At 34.4% G+C, this 20,036-nt stretch overlaps 1 protein-coding gene across 1 annotated transcript; it reads right to left on the bottom strand.

Annotated features, from left to right (window-relative positions):
- Positions 1 to 4,648: 4,648 nt before the first annotated feature.
- LOC142317620 (uncharacterized) lies at positions 4,649 to 15,572 on the bottom strand. Its single transcript, XM_075354177.1, has 2 exons — positions 15,285 to 15,572; positions 4,649 to 4,744 (listed from the first exon to the last, which is right to left on the bottom strand). Exons 1-2 carry the CDS (start codon positions 15,537 to 15,539, stop codon positions 4,649 to 4,651), a joined length of 351 nt encoding a protein of 116 aa, XP_075210292.1. The 5' UTR covers positions 15,540 to 15,572.
- Positions 15,573 to 20,036: the final 4,464 nt, after the last annotated feature.

The following is a 20,036-nucleotide window of genomic DNA, read 5'->3' as shown; positions in this document are numbered from 1 at the left end:
GTATTACAGTGTTTTCCGTTTTTTTATTATCAGGGGTGGTTTGTATAATTATTTTACGCTACATTTAGTTGAGAATGTCCGGTTGCAGTGATAAATCGCAGTCGTTTCCGATGAATCGTGAGGCGTCTATGCTGTGCACGGAAAAGATTTTGAGACAAGCTTCTCGTGATACCTTGAGTAGTACGAGACGAGGGGTGATGATTTAAGACTGCCCCCCATCCGTTTCTTCGGATAGGAGTGGAAAAAGAGGAGAATATAGATGGAATTATTCGCCTTTGACCAACGACGAATGTGTGCTACAGAGAGCTCTCTTGCCCTCATTCGTAGTCAAGTCTGTGTCTGTTTCTTCAACCAAGAAGAATAAAGGTGGTGGAGGACGACGGCCGTGACGAAGAGATGTGGCAGAGGGCCAATCTCATGTTGTGGAGACTGAATTGTCTTGTTACCCCACGGAATCTGTTTGCTTGTCGGATGGCGAATTGTCTGACTCGGTTTTGGCCTTTGTGTTGACATTATAGTGGAGGAGAGCTCGGTGGGGGAGCGGAAGGAAAGTAACAAGTGTTCGAAGTCACATTCCTCGCCGTTATCCGGCCCGAAGAGGAAGCTTCGGGTAGAAGGTTGTGTTAATGTCGGGGCAGAGAGGGGATCTAGTGTCTCGTTGGTCGAGACAAACAGTATAGTTCATCAGCCCTTGTATGAGGAGTGGTCCAAGGTCCTGTTAAATTCTACGGCTATATCACCTTAGGGAGCTCTTTGAAGTGGTCGAGTAGCTAGAAATAGTGTCTTGTGAAAGAATGCCCTAATACCTAGCGGGAAATCAAAGGCGCCCTGGAACGGATGTTGGTGGTGGAGAGGAAGTTCTCTGATGTGACCTGAACGTCCTTATTGGAGGCATCTCCAGTAGGGGTGGTCGTGCTTCGCCACAGACTGAGACCGCAACTGAGACCCCCCCGAGAGACCACGACTTAGAACATGTGTTGTCTCGGTTCCTATTGACGCGGCGTTAATTGAGGTGGGTAGCTTCTGGCTGCACAACGTTATGTCTCGGGTGACCCGAGTGGCGGAGGGGTCGCTAACCGCGACGGGTACTTGCCGGGTTGTAGATCTCTCCGCGTCCATGTCTGATGATGATCACGGGATGTGCCCTAGATCGTACAGGAGGACTGTTTTCGGTTTCTTGTATCTGGTCGGTGTCAATATTGCGTTGTGTTGTTAATTAGTAAGTGAGTGTGTTAGTAAGAGAGAGTAAGAATGCGTTCTCGTTCGCGTTCGCGCGTGTGTGTGATATACTGAAAAAAACTACGTGTGCAGCCGTGCGCGTTTTTTGGGAATTACAGTGTTGATCTAGTTTCCCTACCAAGGGTCAAGGTTTTGCATTGTACGTGGTATATTTTAATATGCAATTAAGGATATTATTTTTATCGATATAGGGGTGCTAAATATATTGACATTGTAAATCGATTAAATGTCAGTGTGAGCTAAATTAATTAACTGTGTGATTTATATTTTATACTATAAGTTAATAGATTACGCTGTATCACTTCTGCCTATCTTGTGTATATATTATGTATTAATGTTGAAGTTAAAATAAATAATTAAATTTCAAATAAGTTTTATGGTACGATTGTGAGTAAATCTTACTTTGAAACGTACTTTTTTTCAGAAAATACGGTTAGTTTTAAAGAAAAATGATAAGGTAATCAATATTATGTAAAAAGGACATATTTATTAGACATAACGGCACAAGTAAAATTATTTCATTCGGAGAAATATTTTTTATAATTCTTCTAGATGTTGATTGATCTTCCTCTGAAATTATTAAAACGAAAAAACGGCAAACACTTATGAATGAAACTGTTAAAAATGGTTTTATTATAACCATTAAATAGGCTTGAAGCTCTAATAATTATTGAAGAATTTATACCGAACACTAAGGCTCTTAACATGTATAAAATTAATTTCAGTGGTTTTGATACGTGAAATCACGTTACTTTCATTATAACATTAGTAAATAGAGAAAGCAAATGCAATTGTTAGTGTCTTAAAGTTCTTAAAATCACATTAAATGCTTTTAGAATTCAGTTATTGTCTTAAATACGAACATATAATGATCTCTCTTTTCGCCATTTAGAAGACAATTTACTGTCTGACGAATTTAAATATTATATTTTCTCATAACAGTTAAAATAAGTTATTATCTGATTACAAATAATGGTATAAAAAAATAGTAATTTTTTAAAGTGTTTCTATTAACATAATAATCTCAACTAAAAAAAGTGAAATGAAACAAATAAGCGTAATTGAACTTAAAATAAAATTGTAATAATTTACAATATATCTCATTAATTTATTCAAACTAGTTTTTTATACTGTAGTTATGAGAGTTTTCAATGTTATTAATTATCATGTAAAATTAAAATTACATTATGTTATCATCAAATAAAAACAAGAAAGAAAACTTTTTTAAAATTTTATTACAGGTCATATTTACAATCGGTTTTGTAGGTAAAAACCATAAGTAAATTTTATCACAATAAGCAAGTGTAAAGATGTTTCCTTGAAACAACTTAAATAAATACATTCTAAAAACATCCACTGTAAATCCAACATAGTATAACAAATGAAAAATCACTGAATTCATTTTAACTAGTTTCGGTTTGACGTCTGTACGTGCGTATAAATGTGTATATCTCGCATAACTCAAAAAAGGATTAGCTGTAGAATGTTGAAATTTTGTATTTAGGACTGCTGTACCTACTAGTTGTGCACCTTCCTTTTTGATTGGAATCGACATTTAGAATAATCGAATGTTATTTTGGTATAACCATTTATTTTATATCTGATTATTTAATATTATCTCAAAGTTATAATTTAGTAACATATCATTATTGGATTTTGTTAGCAAAATCATCTAAAAAATGTATATTTATTATTTTTTTTTAAATATTTCATATAATTATTTGACAGAACAATAAAATACAATGTTATTTTGATGTTAACTGTACATTTTTGAATTGTTTTCAATTTAAAGTGATTGATTAAAATAATTTTCTTAATATCGTTGACATTTAAATTCAAATAATATATATATATATATATATATATATATATATATATTTAATATGTGTATTTACTTTAATATAAAAATTGTTTTCATTTATAAGAATGATTTTTAAATTATTAATTTTAAATTGCTTACTTTATCCTTAAAATTTGTATTTAAAATTTTTATGAAGTGCAGCAAAAAAGTCAATATGTAATTTAATACAACGAAGTCATGTGGTATCAACATCAGATTTGTTTTACCGTTCTATATTCAAGTTTATTGTATTTTATTAATTTATATTCTTTTAGCATATTCTATCCAAATAGTATATTTGTCAATGTTTAGTGATTTATTAAAAAACTAGTATTTAGTATTCATCTCCGTGTAAAAGTACTACCTTTAGTAGGATTCCAACCTTAGAGCACTCGCCTTCGAAATCAGCTAATTTACTACGACGAATTAACCAATAGACCACCCCGATAGACACTATGAAATTAGCTAAAATTATTTACGTGTTGATGATAATGTAGGGGCCTTAGTGAAATAAACTCAATTTCGACAATGCAAATACTGTAATGATGTACGACAATGCAAATAATGTTGCAGAGTCAAAGTTATTGCAACTGAATATTGGACTGGGTAAATGAATGGTCAATTGCTAATAGAATGCCACTGAACCATGATAAAACCATTTTAGTAACATTTTCAAGAAAGACAATGACTGTATATTATGGCTGTAATATAGCTGGTGATAACATCGGGAGAGAGGCCCGCATACATGACTTAAAGGAGTGCTTTTTCATTCTAAACTGTTGTTCAGTGGTCACATCGATTGTTGTTTCAAAGGCCAGAAGGAATCTGGGGTTGCTTCTATGGGTTGGAAGAAGATTTCATATAGCAGACACAATACTATGTCTAGAAGACTATTGTTAGACTCATACTCGAGCATTACTGCAAGATCTATTATTACAATTGAGGCTATACTAGAGATAAGGTAGAAGCTGTTCAGAAAACGTTGTTATCAGACTTGTGCTATCGGGGTTAATACAATGATTGTCAGGGTTTCAATATATTAAGTCTGGAAAAGAGAAGAGCAATGTATGATATGATGTTGTGTATAAAGCTCTTAATAGACAAATTGATATTAACACATAAAAAATAGGAATTCTAGTTCCAAATGTGAATCTGCGGAGAAGAGACTGGTTTGTTCATGAAGACATTGGTCAATTGCACCAAATAGAGAGGTAGATGTGTTACACATCTACCTGCATAAGTTTTGAATGACTTATGCAGAGGAAGTGATGTCAGCGTATTTGGTTCAAGATCTATTCAGCTTAGGAAGATGATACTTGAAGAAATGCATTGAAATTAAAGAATGAAGTGGCTTAGATAACTGGATAAGCAGCAACATATTGTAGCAAGTTTACTTTTGCATCATTGGTTATAATTTTTATCTAAATAGGGTTTAAGATAAATTAGTTTTATTGTTAAATCTATCTTCTGAGAAGTTCTAATTGTTCTTTATAGATTGTAGTTTTTCCCTTTCCCAATAGGTCAAGTATAGTACATTTAAGGTTTTTATAACTATGCTACTGCATTTGCTTACACAGTATAGCAGGTCGTTCTCACTTCCCTGTTTAGAGTAGGGTATTTTTCATGACAGTTGTGAATGGCTATAAGGGGTGTGAGGAGGCCATCCTGTAAAAAAATATATTATTACTATAACATAGTAACATGAAATATTAGAAAAATCTTTATATTTTAAACTTAAATTTCAACAGCTATCTCATTTGAAACATCTCATTTTTCTGTAATTTGCAAGTTCAAAACAGAGTAAGGGGGATTTTTATAAATAGAATCTACAGTGAATAATTTCGGTGGATAATTTTCATTTTTTCTCCAAGAAAAAATAAAGGAATAGACCCACATCATAAATTCATCCTTTAGTTATCTCTTATATTAGTTTTTTCTTAAATTCATTCAGATTAAAAGTAAAAGATTCAGAAAACCTGGTCATACGTGTATGTGGTTGGAAAGAATTAAATCCTTCCAAAATAGAGGTCAATCTATGATATATGATCTATTATTTCTATTAGTTGTTCATTCTACAGAGAATTTTAGTTTTTTCACAAATTATATTTTTGTAGCTTCTAAAACATTTTAAGGTGACTGAGATTTGAACAAGAGACCTGCTATCCACTTGATCTCTTTATTCTTTGAAAATCAAAACCGGTTCAACTCTGCCAGAACTCGGAAATAATTTAAATAGTGATAAATATTAAATGAGAGCTAAAACAGATAAATATTTTGCATACTTTTCTTAACTAACTACTTTAGTTAATGAAAGGCACAGCACATAAGGTTTTCAATCATTTTGATAAGTAATTTCAAAATTAAAGAAATCGGTCGTTTTACGTGACATAATTTTAAATTTGTCAGCTTAAAATACAAAAATTAATTATATGATTAAAATAGTTTTCCGAATGCTAGGAAAATGATTACTTAACTATATGTTTCAATAATAGCTTATGAAAGGATTTATTTTGTGTACGACTTTGCCAAAACATCAGTTTTTCTTCTATTAATTTCTGCATAATGATAATTATTGCTTTACATTAACTCAATATTTGTATGGATATGTACCATTCTGAAAAAATCAGTTACGAAATATAATTTATAGATAAATGTTATTAAAGTGTAATTTTTTTATGGTCTTAAAATATCAAGACCAGAATCAATTGGTTTTCTTCTCAATATTTTAAAATTCATTTCATCGACTGTCAACTGATATCTTTTATGAAAGTTTCTGACAAAAAGAGTTTCAAAGGAATCATTCGTTATTTTCATTTCCATATCTACAGTAGTAAAAATATAGGGAAGTATTAAAGAATAAACTAATCTTTTTGAAATGTTGCTTTTGCTAGAACAAATAGAAAAAATGCTTGCTTCCAATGCCCTTAAATTTTAATTTTGGCATATTGCATTCAATTTGAAAAATGTTATTTTTTAACATTTTAAAATTAAAATGTTAAAAAAACATTGTGTTTATCATTTAATAATTGATAAACACAAAAAAATTATACTCTAAAATTTAATTTAATATATTGGGCATGTATTGAAGCACGCATTGGTACAAACACATAAACACCTTTATTTTTGTAAGGTTTGGAATAATATAAACTACAACCAGATTACAGAAATTAGGAAACTATTTTTTACTGAGTAAAGAATATTTAACTTGAATTGGCTGTAAATAAATAAAAATTAATTCAAATTTCACGTAAAATATTTTGATTGTTAATTATTTGCTTTCATTTTCTTAGAAAGGTAAAAAAAAAGCTCAGAATAATACAATATGTAATTTGTAATAATTGTTAAAGAAACTATTTTCATAATTTTTTTTTGAGTTGAAAAGATCCCTTTTATTTTCGTCATTCAAAAACAGTAAACAATGTAAATGTTACCAGGTAAGATTATAAACAATTAGAATCTTAAGCATTTACAAATATATACAAATTAACTGATAAAATATACCTTTTTTTATATTCAGCTAGTTTAAATAAAGGGTAAATCTAGTAATTATTACTGTTTAGTTCCCAGTCAAATTAAATGATAACTTATCATAATACAAGCAGTATAATATAATATTTTTCTACTGCTATTTTTAGAAAAAAATGTTTAAAGATAAAAACAGTTCTGTGCATAAGTAAAACACAATCAACAATTTTTTTATGTATAATTTTTATACCTTTTATAGTATTGTGATAGCGAGAAATTTCGGTTTTCAGATTTTAACGGAATTATGCATTTTGACCATCCCTGAATCCATTTTGCCCAGTTTTGGCGTGACGTCTGTACGTACTTATGAATGTATGTATATATGTACGTATGTATCTCGCATAATTCAAAAACGATTATCCGTAACACATTGAAATTTTGGATTTAGGACTGTTACATCTAGTTGTGCACCTCCTCTTTTGATTGCAATTACCTGAACCAAAAGTGTCCAAAAAAGCCCAAAATCAAAAAACAAATTGGCTTTTGGTCTTTATCTTAAATGCAGTAATAAGCACTCATTGAGAAATTTTCAACGATGTGGTACTTACTTTCACTGGTTACAGAGTTATAGCCAAATAAATTTTAATTAATGAAATATTTGAACATTAGGGGAAGGCACATCGGTTCGAATCAGAATTCATTTCCTTTTTTTTATTTTTATTTTTTTATATAATATATTGATTTATTATTAATTATTAACCTGTTATTGTAAAAATAAAATTGTGTTGAATAAGAATTCAATAAAAAAAAAAAAAAATAGTAGAAGTTTTTAATGAATAAAATGTTGTGTACTACACATTTTTTTAAAATATGCAAATGTAATTTTATAGGCGTACAAGGAAGTCACGTGTTGTCCGCATAAGATTTTTTCTCATACGTATTACAAGAAAGCATATGCGATTAAACCCATTTCATAATATATAAAATGTAGGTCATATGACTGAATAAAGCTGAACCTATTACAGATTGAAAACTGAATGACCTCACTCACTTATCAGTTTTTAAATAAGTATTACTTATCTGTAACTGTATGTAATGCCAGTCTTATCAGCCTTATGATTTGATATAAAATTTCTTATAAATATATTTTTTTAAATAATATATAGCCTTATTTATTTATTTTATTATATTATAAAATATTATATTATATTTATTTAATTTTTTTATTAACTAATAAAAGGTTTGGTAGGTTTATACATTCAGAATATCTACACTTCTCATGATAAAAACTTTGATGGCTATTAACTAGATGAAATAGGGGTTATGGTTCACCAAAAATTATTATTTAATACAAACGTTAATTAAAGAAAACTTATGTGACTGAAAATCCGTATCCTTTGTCCGCTAGTGTATAGAATGTTTTCCACAGTATGTTATTTTGTGGTATGTTCTAGATAAGACTAGAAGCTGATAATTTTTGTAGTTCTAAAGAACTTTTAGGGATAAAATTTAAATGACGTTAGAGTAAGCGGATAGTGAACGCTGGTTGTAGATCCTGTTTGAAAATGGCTGACAAGCGATATTTTTTTTCTCTCACCTTCTCCTTGGGACCGGACCTAGACCGACGAAGCACGGCTCATTCCTAAGGGTGCCTTTCCCTCTAACCTCTCAAATGACATGCTGGATCCGGCTAAGCCGTTCCCAGCGCGGGGTACCACCCGGTCGGCCGGGACTGGGTCTTTTCAAATGTTTTACCTTTATGCGGAAGTCCCCCTAGAGGGACCTCCACCCGGGACTCTGGCCTTTTCATTTTAATCCCCTAAAAAATCCCTTAGAGTCCCCTTTTACTCATCGACCGTGAGACACCTCGACATTCCACGCCTCCTGAAAAGGGCTATCCACAAAACCCCTAATCTACAAACTTCAAATCTCCGTTTTCGACATCACCCCTATCGTCCTTCTCATCTTCCACCTCATCCCTAACCATAGCTCTCATTATACGGATGACCATATTACTAATGGCGTCCCAACTCCGCTGATTAAACAACATCGTTTCCACCCCGTTATCTGGGGTGATAACACCAATAACATGCTCTACCTCTTCTTCTCCATAAACCAATCTGAAACAGTGGAACATCGTGTGCTCCACTGTATCACTCTCTCCGCAGTACAGGCACCCATTCGACCTCATCCTCTTTCTGTCCCACAGATTCTTGTTGAAGCTCCCATGACTGGACTGGAACTGCGTCATCTCATAGGTTATATCGCCTATACTCTGCCCAGCCATGGTTTGATCTGAGGGATCAGCCTTCTCGACCAGCTACATACCTGCGACCTTTCCTAACAGTGCTTCCACTTCATCAGCGTATCTCGCTTAGCTTGACCTTTTGGCACACCCACAGATCTCGCCACTACCTCCTCCGCTATCAGATCTAAATGTAGCATGGCCGCTATTACTAAAATTGCTTCCGTCGAAACATTTCTGTACGACTGCGCCACCTCAATTGCCAAAGGCCTCTGCAAAGAGAGCAATCTTGTTCTCAAAATCTTTTTATCTAACGCTCTCCTCCAGGCTGTAACGGCGTACAAGACGACGGACATAGCCACCGATGCTAATATTCTCCTCTTAGGTGTGCTAGGCCCGCTCATCCTACCCAACAACCTTTTAATCGCCCCCACAGTCTTACCGTTTTTAGCCTTAATGACTAAGGAGAGATTATTCGTAAAACCAGTTGGCGATACCTCGTCTAGAAAACCTAACCGCAGCAGCCCATCATAAGCGATACACCACAAGAGCGGGCCAATGGCCGATCCTTGCGGCATTGCTGCCTCCATTTCAATCTCAATTGCAACCCTTCTGCACTGCCTACCACTGCCCTACCATTAAAGTAATCCTGCACAAGCCTGTAAAAATACGGGCTGATCTTCCTCCTCTTTAGTTCCTGGAGAACCCACCCGAACGTTAGTGAATTAAACGCATTCGTTACATGCAGCAACATTACAGTCGGAATAGCCCGGGTTCTCCAGGTACCACTAGCTGCCTAATCAACCACCCGCATTACTGTCTCAACAGCCTGCACTGCAGTTCGGCACTTGCCGAAACCGAATGTATTCACTTAGTCATTCACAGACTTCAATCTCGAACTCAGCCCTTCTGCCATCACCCGTTCAAACATCTTTGCCATACAACTTAAAAGGCACAAGGCCTGTACCCGATGGGGTCATTATCCTCCCTACCACCCTTCCTGAGCAGAACCAACCTCCCACACACCTTCGGAATCATACGATCTACCAGAACCTTATTAAACGCAAAAACCTTCTCCGGCATCGCCATTGCCACCGCCGCCACCATCTCATTGAGAATTTCCTCTAGTCCCGGACTTTTCCACCTACGGATTTTCATAACCGCACTTCTTAATTCCATTTTATCAAACGGAGGAATCTCCACCGTAGAAACCTCCTCTAATACCTCACACGGTCTTCTGGGGAACATTACATCCACACAGTCCTCCAGTAGCCTCCGAAACGTTTGTTTCAAATTCATAATAAACGAACATGAAACAAACGTAAAAACATTGTAAGCCATTATAAACGAACATGAAACATCGTAAATAACCATTAAACATTCAAAAAAAGACATGAAACAATCATAATTCGAACAATAAAGATCGTAACAACACAAATGCAGAAACATCTAAATCGTTATAAACAAATATGAAACGAACATAAAAACAATGAAAACTAATTGTTCATGAACTCATTTCTTCATTCGTACATTGAAGTTCGTGAGAGTAAGTCGCACTTATGATTATCTTTTATAACCAGCAACAAATTTACTTAAAAAGTCAACTTTATCTATAACTCACACTTGTACGGTTTGATTTACGCCTACGTCATACAACATCTAGACCGACTATATTAAAATTGAAGTAAGTATACAAGACTACTAAACTGAATTATATAATGGACTAATATTATTCGTATGATTAACTCTGGCCTGATTTTAAATGTTAACGATTCATAAGAGTATAGTACCCACACATCCGGTTGAATATGAAAAACTCAAGTAGCTTCTCCCTTTAAAGTCAACTAAGCCAACTAAGTACTTAAGCTGTCAACTCTGGGTGATTTATTCATTACTGCATTGGTTTTCGTGAGAGTAAGTCGTACTAGTTTTTATATTCGGATAACCAGCGTCAGATTTACTTAAACAGTCAAATTTATCTGTAAGTTACCCGAGTTTGTTTGATTTACGCCTACTACATCATACGTGTTAGCTTAATACAGCAATTATACCGACTACGATAAACCTAATGTAAGTATACAAGACTATATAAACATTACTATACAAGACTACATAAATATTATTAAATATTATTCGCATTATTATCACCCGATATATATGAATATATATAGGCTCACAATCGACCACAATCTAATTTGTGATTGTTGCTGTTGTTCCAGGCACATGTCTGGAGAAAACCGTTACAAGATCAGACTGTCTGCGATCGATCAAGTTAGCCGGTTCATCCTTGTTGAAAACGTATTCAATTGCAACCTGGTCGCATACTACTACAAGAATGATAATCAAACAAAAAAGGACATCGGACCACTTTTAAATTCAATGAAGCTTGAATTCGGAACGTTGCTGACCGAAACGGTTGATCGCTATGGTTCTATAAAATACAACATCTTAATCGAGCAGTCGTACGAAAAGTCAATGGTCAATGAGTATAGAGACATATGCTTCAAAACAAAAAACTTTGCGTTCATCAACGTGAACGATATCGAACACTCGATAGAATCCGCGTTCGAGTCATTGCTTCGCGAAGAGTCCAATTATGAAGGAAAGCAGAGCGGCTGGACGTTTCTGAGTATCGATGGAGTCTTGGTTCACATAAACCTATACCGTCCACTCAAAGGGTCATCTTTCATTCCTCTACCTAAATCATCCTACACAAACATGCCGTCATCAACGTGAAGAATAACGACGATCTTTGTTTCGTATGGTCTATCATGTGAAAGTATGTGCAAGGTTGTGATCGTAATCGTATAGATAAGAGATACGACGTCCTGCTAAACAAATACAATTTTGGTTCCCTTAACTTTCCAACACCTTTGACTGATGTCTACGAATTCGAAAAAAGAACGACGGGGTTTCTCAAACGTTTACTCGGTAGATGAGGACGAAAACATCGTTCCCATCAAGGTTAGTTCTGCTAAAAAACATGACCATTTCGATCTTTTGTTGCTAATCGAAGGCAATCGCCATCATTTCTGTTTCATTTCCGATTTCGAAAGGTTGATACGATCCCAGCTGACGAAACACAAGTACCGAAATAAGATTTGTAACAGATGTTTCACCTACTACTACAAAACCGATAAAGATTGTGCGAGAAAGATGCAGCAGTAATCCTCCTGCAAGAGTAGTTCTCACCGAAGTGCAGAAAGACGACTCTCAAACCGTACTGCAATTCAAGAATTACCATCATATGTTTCCAGTTCCTATAATATGTTGCGCCGATTTTGAATGTATCTTAAAACAGATCGCAAAGTGCTATCCCATCCCCAAAAGTTCATACACCGTTTCTACGGAGCAGCACATCCCCATGTGCTATTGTGTGTATTTCGTAGTTTATCCTTCCACGCTGGAGGCTGTTCGAAACGTGATTCCAACATACCGTATCTTTTACAGAGGAAAAGAAGCGTCCTTTTTGTTTATGCAACTCCTCCATGACGTAGCTGCCCGTGTTGGTGAAGTCCTAAAAGTGTACAAAGTAATGGAATTTTTCCAAAGAAGACAGAGATTCCTTCGATTCAGCCACAAAGTGTCAGATGTGTAATGTGAAATTCACCCCTTAGGTCCGACCGGTGAGAGACCACTGTCACATCACAGGAAACTACCGCGCAGCACTATGTTCCATACGCAAACTGAAAAGGGTTAGTCGGACCTTCATCCCCATTTTCATACATAACAGTTCAAACTATGATTCCCTTTTTATAGACAGAGAACTAGGATATGACGAAAAACAAATCACTCTGATCCCGAACTCTACCGAAAAATAGATCTCCTTTTCGAAGAGAATCAAAGACCGTATTTCCGTTCGCTTCATCGACACCTACCGATTCATGGCCTCCAGCCTAGATTACCTTATAAAAATCATCCCCACCGTTAAATTCAACCATATCAAAAGGGTTTCAATGAATCAGATATGCCCCTGCTGACCAGAAAAGAACATCTCATATGGGTGTACCCATATGAGTACACCACCACTTTGGAAACCCTAGAAGAGACCTCTCTTCCTCTGATAGAGAAATTCTACAGCAGTCTCACGGGATCGGATATATCCGAAAATGACTATGAGCATGCGATAAAAGTGTAGGACCATTTCAAAATAAACACACTAGGTCAATGTAGCGATCCTTACCTTAAATACGACGTGCTCCTCCTGTCGGACGTTTTCGATAATTTCAGATCTTTATGCCTTAGAGAGTATAGTCTAGACTGTGCGCATTACTTTACCCTGCCTGGTTTCTCTTCGATGCGATGTTGTTCAAAACGAATATCCAACTTGAACTGATCACAGACTACGACACCTACAAGTTCTTTGAAAAAGGAATCCGCGATGGTATTTCGGTTTGTGTTAAAAAACATGGGGAAGCAAATAACCCCTACATCCCAGATAGATATAACCCTTATCAACCGCCTAAATACCTCATGTACCTTGACGCCAACAACCTATACGGCTGAAAAAAAAGATTCTGTGATGTTATATTTCATGGCCATACCGGACGACGGTCCAATCGGATATATACTCCAAGTAGATGTCGAATATCCCTCACATCTCCACAGTGCGCAAAGTGACTTTTCCTATTTGCCTACGAACGAAACCCTTCCGATCTTCAATTACCCCAAACTCATCCCATCGTTACGGAACAAGTCGAAATATATTTGTCACTTCTCCACCCTAAAACAGGCAATTAGAAACGGACTTCGGGTTACCAACGTTCACAAAATATTGCAGTTCGGACAGTCCGCGTGGTTGAAGGGCTACCTTGAACTCAACACGCTGAATCGCCAAGCAGCTCGAAACGAATTCGAAAAAGACCTCTTTAAATTGATGAACAATGCAGTTTTCGGAAAATGTATGGAGAACGTCAGAAAGAGGGTCAACATTGAATTGACAAACCAATATACGTGGGCCTGTCCGTGCTCGGGTTGAGTAAGACTATGTACGACTTTCACTACGATGTCATGAAAAAAACGTACGGATCGAAAATCCCTCTACTGAACATGTATACGGACAGTTGTTTCTACGAAGTGAAAACGCACCAATTTTACCAAGACCTACAAGAAAGTACGTTCGCGAATTTTTTTCGACACGTCCGACTACCCGATAGCTCATCCCTGTCACTCGCTGCGGAATGAGTGCAGTGGAATACCGATCCGAGAGTTCATGGGCTTGAGAGCAAAACTATATACGTTCAAAACTGGTCCTGAAAAAAATTATCATAAAAACTAAAGGAATCAAAAAGAATGTAGTTAAAAACGAAATTAAATGTAAAGATTATAAAAAGTGTCTGCTCGACAGTAATACTAATGTGTATATGACCATGAAGATGTTTAGATCTGAAAAACCATTTCAAAATAAATACAGAACAAATTGGCTTTAAGTTATTTTGACGATAAACGTGTCGCTATAGACAGACTAAATACACTGCCGTGGTGTCATGCCAGTATCCCGCTGGAATTGAATCAAGTATTTAACGATAGGACCAAGGCGACCACATCGGAGGATGTGATGGGGTAACTCGTGGCTAACATACTATACATATTAAAACATGTTGTGGAAGTGGGGTTGGAAGGCCAGCTTCTGGATGGTGGTGGCGGGGGTCCAACATGATCGCCTTTGCTGGATGCCCTCAGCGGACGCTGGAAACACTCGCGGAAGGGTAGCACTTGAAGAGCCAACTGGCACGCGCTGAGACGATGCTATATCATAAGGTTGTTCCGTCACGTTTTCGCGAGAGAGAGGGAGGGTGGAGAGTTTTTAATGGGTTCCTGCGTCCGCAAGAAACCCCACCGTCTAGTATAACGGGTTACTGGACGTCTGGTGGCAGATTTAAAAATGTATATATTAAAAAACAAAAGATATTAAAAATATATACATAAAAAAGGAAAAAAAATATATGTTAATGTTAAGTTACACATATTAAAACATAAAAATACAAATAAGAAAAAGGTTCAAAAAAATTTCGAGTGTTTTATAGTAGGCCTTTCGGGGAGAGATTTCACTCATGTAAAAAAAATCTCACACACCGCAGTTGTTACTTCCAGGGTGGTGTGGAAACGCAACCATTGCTTTTATTTAATTTCGTAAAAACAACAAGTGGGAAATAATATGTTTAAATAATATAATATTATTTTAATAATTATTAGCTTCAAATTTGTAAATAAATATCTCTAAGTGCTATTTATTTACAAATTACTATTAAGAGCTATCTATTGCATGCATAATGTAGGTAATCATATAGGGGCAACCCAACTTTCTTACCTTGAAATTGTAGTTAAAAAAAATGTTAAATTACAATTGATTTTAAATAATTAAAAAAATAAATTATGTATATAATATAAAACAAATTATTTTCATTACATTTTTGTATTATTTTTAAATAAAACCTCTAAGACAACATAAATTTGTAAGTTTTATAGTATTTAAAATAAATTGTAATTACTTACATCAATTACACTCTCCCTAGAAGTGCGCGGTAACCATACTCCATATGACTGTTCGCTTGTTACAAAGAGAACGGGTTGTAGGAACGCACGAACAGGTGATGTGTTGAATATGTGGCGTAAATACGCCAATTGTTGTTGGGTTGAATAGTCCCTTACTACGACTTGTAGAATGGCAACCCACGATAGGGCTCCCAAACTAACAGGGAATCTTCGATGAGGAGGTACGTCGGCAGTTGCTGCACAGTTATCTGCCATTTTTTACGAATGTGACCAGTTAACAAGTGTTACTCACAGTTACAGGGAAGCAAGTAAATAAAATTATTATAGCTGCAATCACAAATGATGGTGATGAGTATGGTGGGGAGTGAATTTGATAATGCAATCTTGCAGGAGGTATCTGTTAAAAGATTCTAATGATCGACTTATCAGTAAGTTAAATATTTGTGTGTGTATGTGGAATAGAATTTATAGCTAAACATTATAAAATAGTAAGAGATACCTTGCAATTATCAGGTTATTATACATAAATAAGGTTAATGAAAATTGACAATAATTATATGATGCTTGTATATAAAATATCTAAAAGGTATGTGTGAGAAAAAATTATTTCATTACGGAGAAAAAAACCGTAAAACCTAAGTATGAATAATGTATTTTTTGATTGTTACATATTATACGTGAACATTCTACTTCATACGATCGACCAAAAGCCTTCCCATTTCCACCTCCATGATCCGATTTTGGGTCGTTATACTGTATGTATCTATTTGAAAGTGACTGCTGCAAACTTACGACAGTTATCGTGACCACAAGAAAATGAAATGTACTAGCAGACTCAGCAATGCTTCACTATTGCTATATATATATATATATAGAGAGAAGAGAGAATTTAAATGATCACAATTGAGATTTTGATAAAAAACTGATCTTCACTTATTCTCCTTCCCAGTTTCCATTTACCCCCGCGTAAACCGGTCAATTAGTTTCTTGGTCTTTAGCGGACACACATACATGTTATATATAGAATAAAAAAGTCTGTTTGTATATTTGTATCGTAAATATCTCGACACCAGTCCCACCTAGCGGGTGTACAGTTTGCAAAAATTATTTCTTTTCACATTACTAATATCATATTCTGAAATTGAACCAAATCGGTCCATAAATATAATTTTTCTAAATACCTTAACCCCAGCGCCATCTAGCGGGTTAATTTTTTTGCAGAGATAATTCTTTCCATGTATTCTGAATATGAGGCAAATCGGAAAATAAATACATTTTTCGAAATATCTCGACGCCAGTGCCACCTAGCGAGTCCAAACTAATTTAGAAACCGTCCCTGGCATGCGTTCAACCATTCCCCAAAGTTTTATCGCTATAGGATTAACGGTTTAGAAAGGTATAAGAGACATACAGACAAACATTAATTTATATATATATATATATATATATATATATATATATATATATATATATATAGATTATATATATAAACCTTTGAACGGACGGACGGTGGTTTTGGGGTTTGGGGATGTGAAACGCGAAGATATGTTGAAATTTTTCGTAAGGTCGAATCATGGTACCCATTATTATAAATATCTTTCTTAAAAAATCTACCTAATAATATCGTTAAATATACTGCTGGGGAAAGTTAACAAAAATAAAAGAAAACACAGCTCGTATTTGCCAAAAGAAATTGGACTTTATTTGGAAAGAAAACAAATGAACTTAAGTTAAATTAAGTTAAACCTTAAAAAATAAAAATAAATTATGAAATTAACAAAACTTAATGATACTTAATAAATATCAGCTGAATCAACATATCAATAGTGATATTAAATGAGAAAATAAATGAATATACATTTTTCAAATACATATTTTGAAAATCTACAATTTAACAAAGACTGAAAACAAGAGAACATAAAACAACTTATTTACAATTATAAACTTAGAAAAACATAGCATAAAAAACATAGTATGACTGGAAAACTATTGCATTACTGACATATGCTGTAATATTGAAAAAATCAGCAATGAACAAATGTCATTAACATAGAAAAATTAATTACAGTAAATCTTAATTGCCACTGGCCTTTTCTAATTTATGAACATCATCAAACTTAGCATTAAATAATTAAAACTAGCAATTCTAGTTTAGTGTAGAAAAAAGGTCACAATAATATTCTAGTACAAAAGGAATTAATTACAATAATCAAATTGAAATAAATAAACATATAAAGAGAGTTCATTTTAGTAGTAAGGTTTCTTGAAATATAAAATTACAAAGAAGTCCTAAAACATAACTTCACATCAGGAGTAATTTTCTTTAGATTAATTTAAGAGAAGAGATAATGTACGATTAACTGAATGTTCCAAAAATTTTAATGAAATAAATAATGAAAATTGAACTTGCCTCAACCACACAAATATTAGCAAGAGACGAACTCGTGAATGAAGGTAAATGAATACATACAGCAATCCTGGGCGTAGTCTGCAGTGGTGTATCAGGAATGCAGGGGTGAGACGTGGTTTAGAGGTAGAATAATACGTAGCATCTCACATATGTAGCAACGAGTTTGGAGATTCTGCATCGATGAAAATATAATCAGCAGCGAGAGAAGATTCGGCGTCGATAAAATTGGCAGTTTGTAGTAATTGAAGCACTTTCAACATAGACGTAATATACAGAATTTGCAGATTAAACTTGACAAAGAAGCGAGGCAAAACCAAACATAGAGATCGGTGAAGTTACGAGACACTGCCGAGTAGAGCTAGAGAATATTTCGACAGAGAAATACCGCAACATTTATGCGAGTATGAATGCGATGAAAATATTTAAACAATTATTTAAGAGAGACAATTGCAAGCTGATCCATCCAAGGCTGGAAGGATCAGCGTTGCGGAACCGCACAGCGTGAAAGTTAGGACTAGAATGACCAATGCTGGCGTGGTGAGAAGAAGAGGAATGGAACGAAGCAATGGACAGAGAGAGTGTGTGTTTGTTGACAACAAGAGTAGTGTCTTAGTGTTAGTATGAGAACGATTAGAGAAAACGTGCGGAATTCGGGAACGAAGACATAACAAAAATAATTTACTAGCAAGCAGACCACTAAAGAATTACATAAGACAGATAAAATAAATTTCTGAATACGCAAGTTGAAGAAATGACATCAGGGCAGATAAAAAGAAATAGACTTCTAGGAACTATGACAATATTGAAATTGGTTGAGAGTAAAAAACACTTAAGAAAAAATATATATATTAAGACTAAATAGCAATAAATAATGCGAGATATGAAATACGTTGACACCAATACGATGATGCAATCAGCAAGTCAAACTGGAGACTGAGAGAAATGACATCGAAAACAAACCCAAACAACCTATTTAAAAATACACGTAGATAAGCCGTACAAAAATGCAAAATAAATTACCAAGCCTGTAAACTACAAGACTCTACCATAACCATGAGTTCATTGGAATAAAATGACTTTACGCAAACGGCGTAAACATATACATTTAATTAAACATAATTATTCAAATTTTTTACAGCGAGAAAAATGCTGCGATTTTAATCAGGAACCTTCCAGAAGAAAAGCTGAAACTTGAGGTTAATATTTTATGGGTCACATTTACTTTCAGTCCCTTGAAATAATTTAAATTACTATGAAAAATTATGAACGAAGAAAATTTAAATATATACACTGTTTTATATATCTATATATATAAAAATGTTAAGTTCGTTTGTGTACGGCTTCAAAAACTCAAAATTTTCAACACCGATTGAGCTCAAATTTTAGCACGATATATAACCCGCATCAAAGATTGTTTTCATCTATTTTTAATAAATCTATCTATCTATTTTTAATTTGCACAGTTTTTTAATAAATAAGAGGTTAATAAATTAGATGGAAATGTAAACAAAGGAAAACCAATCAGATCAATGCAAGATGGCCGCTGTCAAACACAACGACCAATCACAAAGAGCCCGTATGGCCGTTGCCAATGTAAACAAAATCACAACTGATTAAGTAATAAGTTTCTTTGAATTATATTTAACAGCTAAAACATCTGTATTTTATAAAAATAAAAAAAAAATACACCAAAGCTAAAAGAAAAGCCACCGAGGATGACTTACAGTAAATAAATTAAAACACCCAACTTTCTTATAGCCCAGATAGACTTAAGACTATGCAAACAAAAAAAGTCGAAATAACCAAATACACAGAAAATAATATCCCTACATAAAGACCGTAAATCCTTTGTTAGGTTATTTTTTTACATATATATGACCAAACAATCGATTTTTGATCATTTACCGTTCTTTGCTATGTAAAAGCAAAGAACAATATTCACAAATAGTAACACTGAAACCACACAACTAAGTATTCTTTTTTTTGTTTTTTTTTCTACTCTCCGAAACCACTGTTATGCATTGCTTCAGATGATGATATGTATGATTTATAGCATATGAAAATGCGATAACTGACCGGTATTCCAACTCGGAACCACCGGAATAAAGTGCGAGACGTTACCACTCGCGCCACGGAGGCCGGCAAACATATTCGTTAGGAGCCGAATAAAAACACGACTTACCAATATGGCGTTGTGTGTCAAACCAATTTTATATGGACTATAATTACTTTTAATACGCGAAACCTTTTGCAATGATTGAACATTAACTTAAACCTCTTCAAAAATTCCTTTATTCCTTTTGAACTAAGCCACATTTTGATACCATTGTTTTTCTATAACA

Source organism: Lycorma delicatula, chromosome 1 (genome assembly GCF_047948215.1).
Source record: "Lycorma delicatula isolate Av1 chromosome 1, ASM4794821v1, whole genome shotgun sequence".
Taxonomy (NCBI): Eukaryota; Metazoa; Arthropoda; class Insecta; order Hemiptera; family Fulgoridae; genus Lycorma; species Lycorma delicatula.
The sequence above is the reverse complement of the archived record's forward strand: the minus strand, read 5'-3'. Positions and strand labels throughout refer to the sequence as shown.

What these genes read in the sequence shown, in the direction of transcription:
- LOC142317620 (XM_075354177.1), bottom strand. Translation starts at nt 15,539, where the DNA reads ATGGCAGATAACTGTGCAGCAACTGCCGACGTACCTCCTCATCGAAGA. An exon ending in CTAGGGAGAGTGTAATTGAT is followed by an intron (nt 4,745 to 15,284) that starts GTAAGTAATTAC and finishes ATTTTTTTACAG; the next exon opens with GATGGCCTCCTCACACCCCT.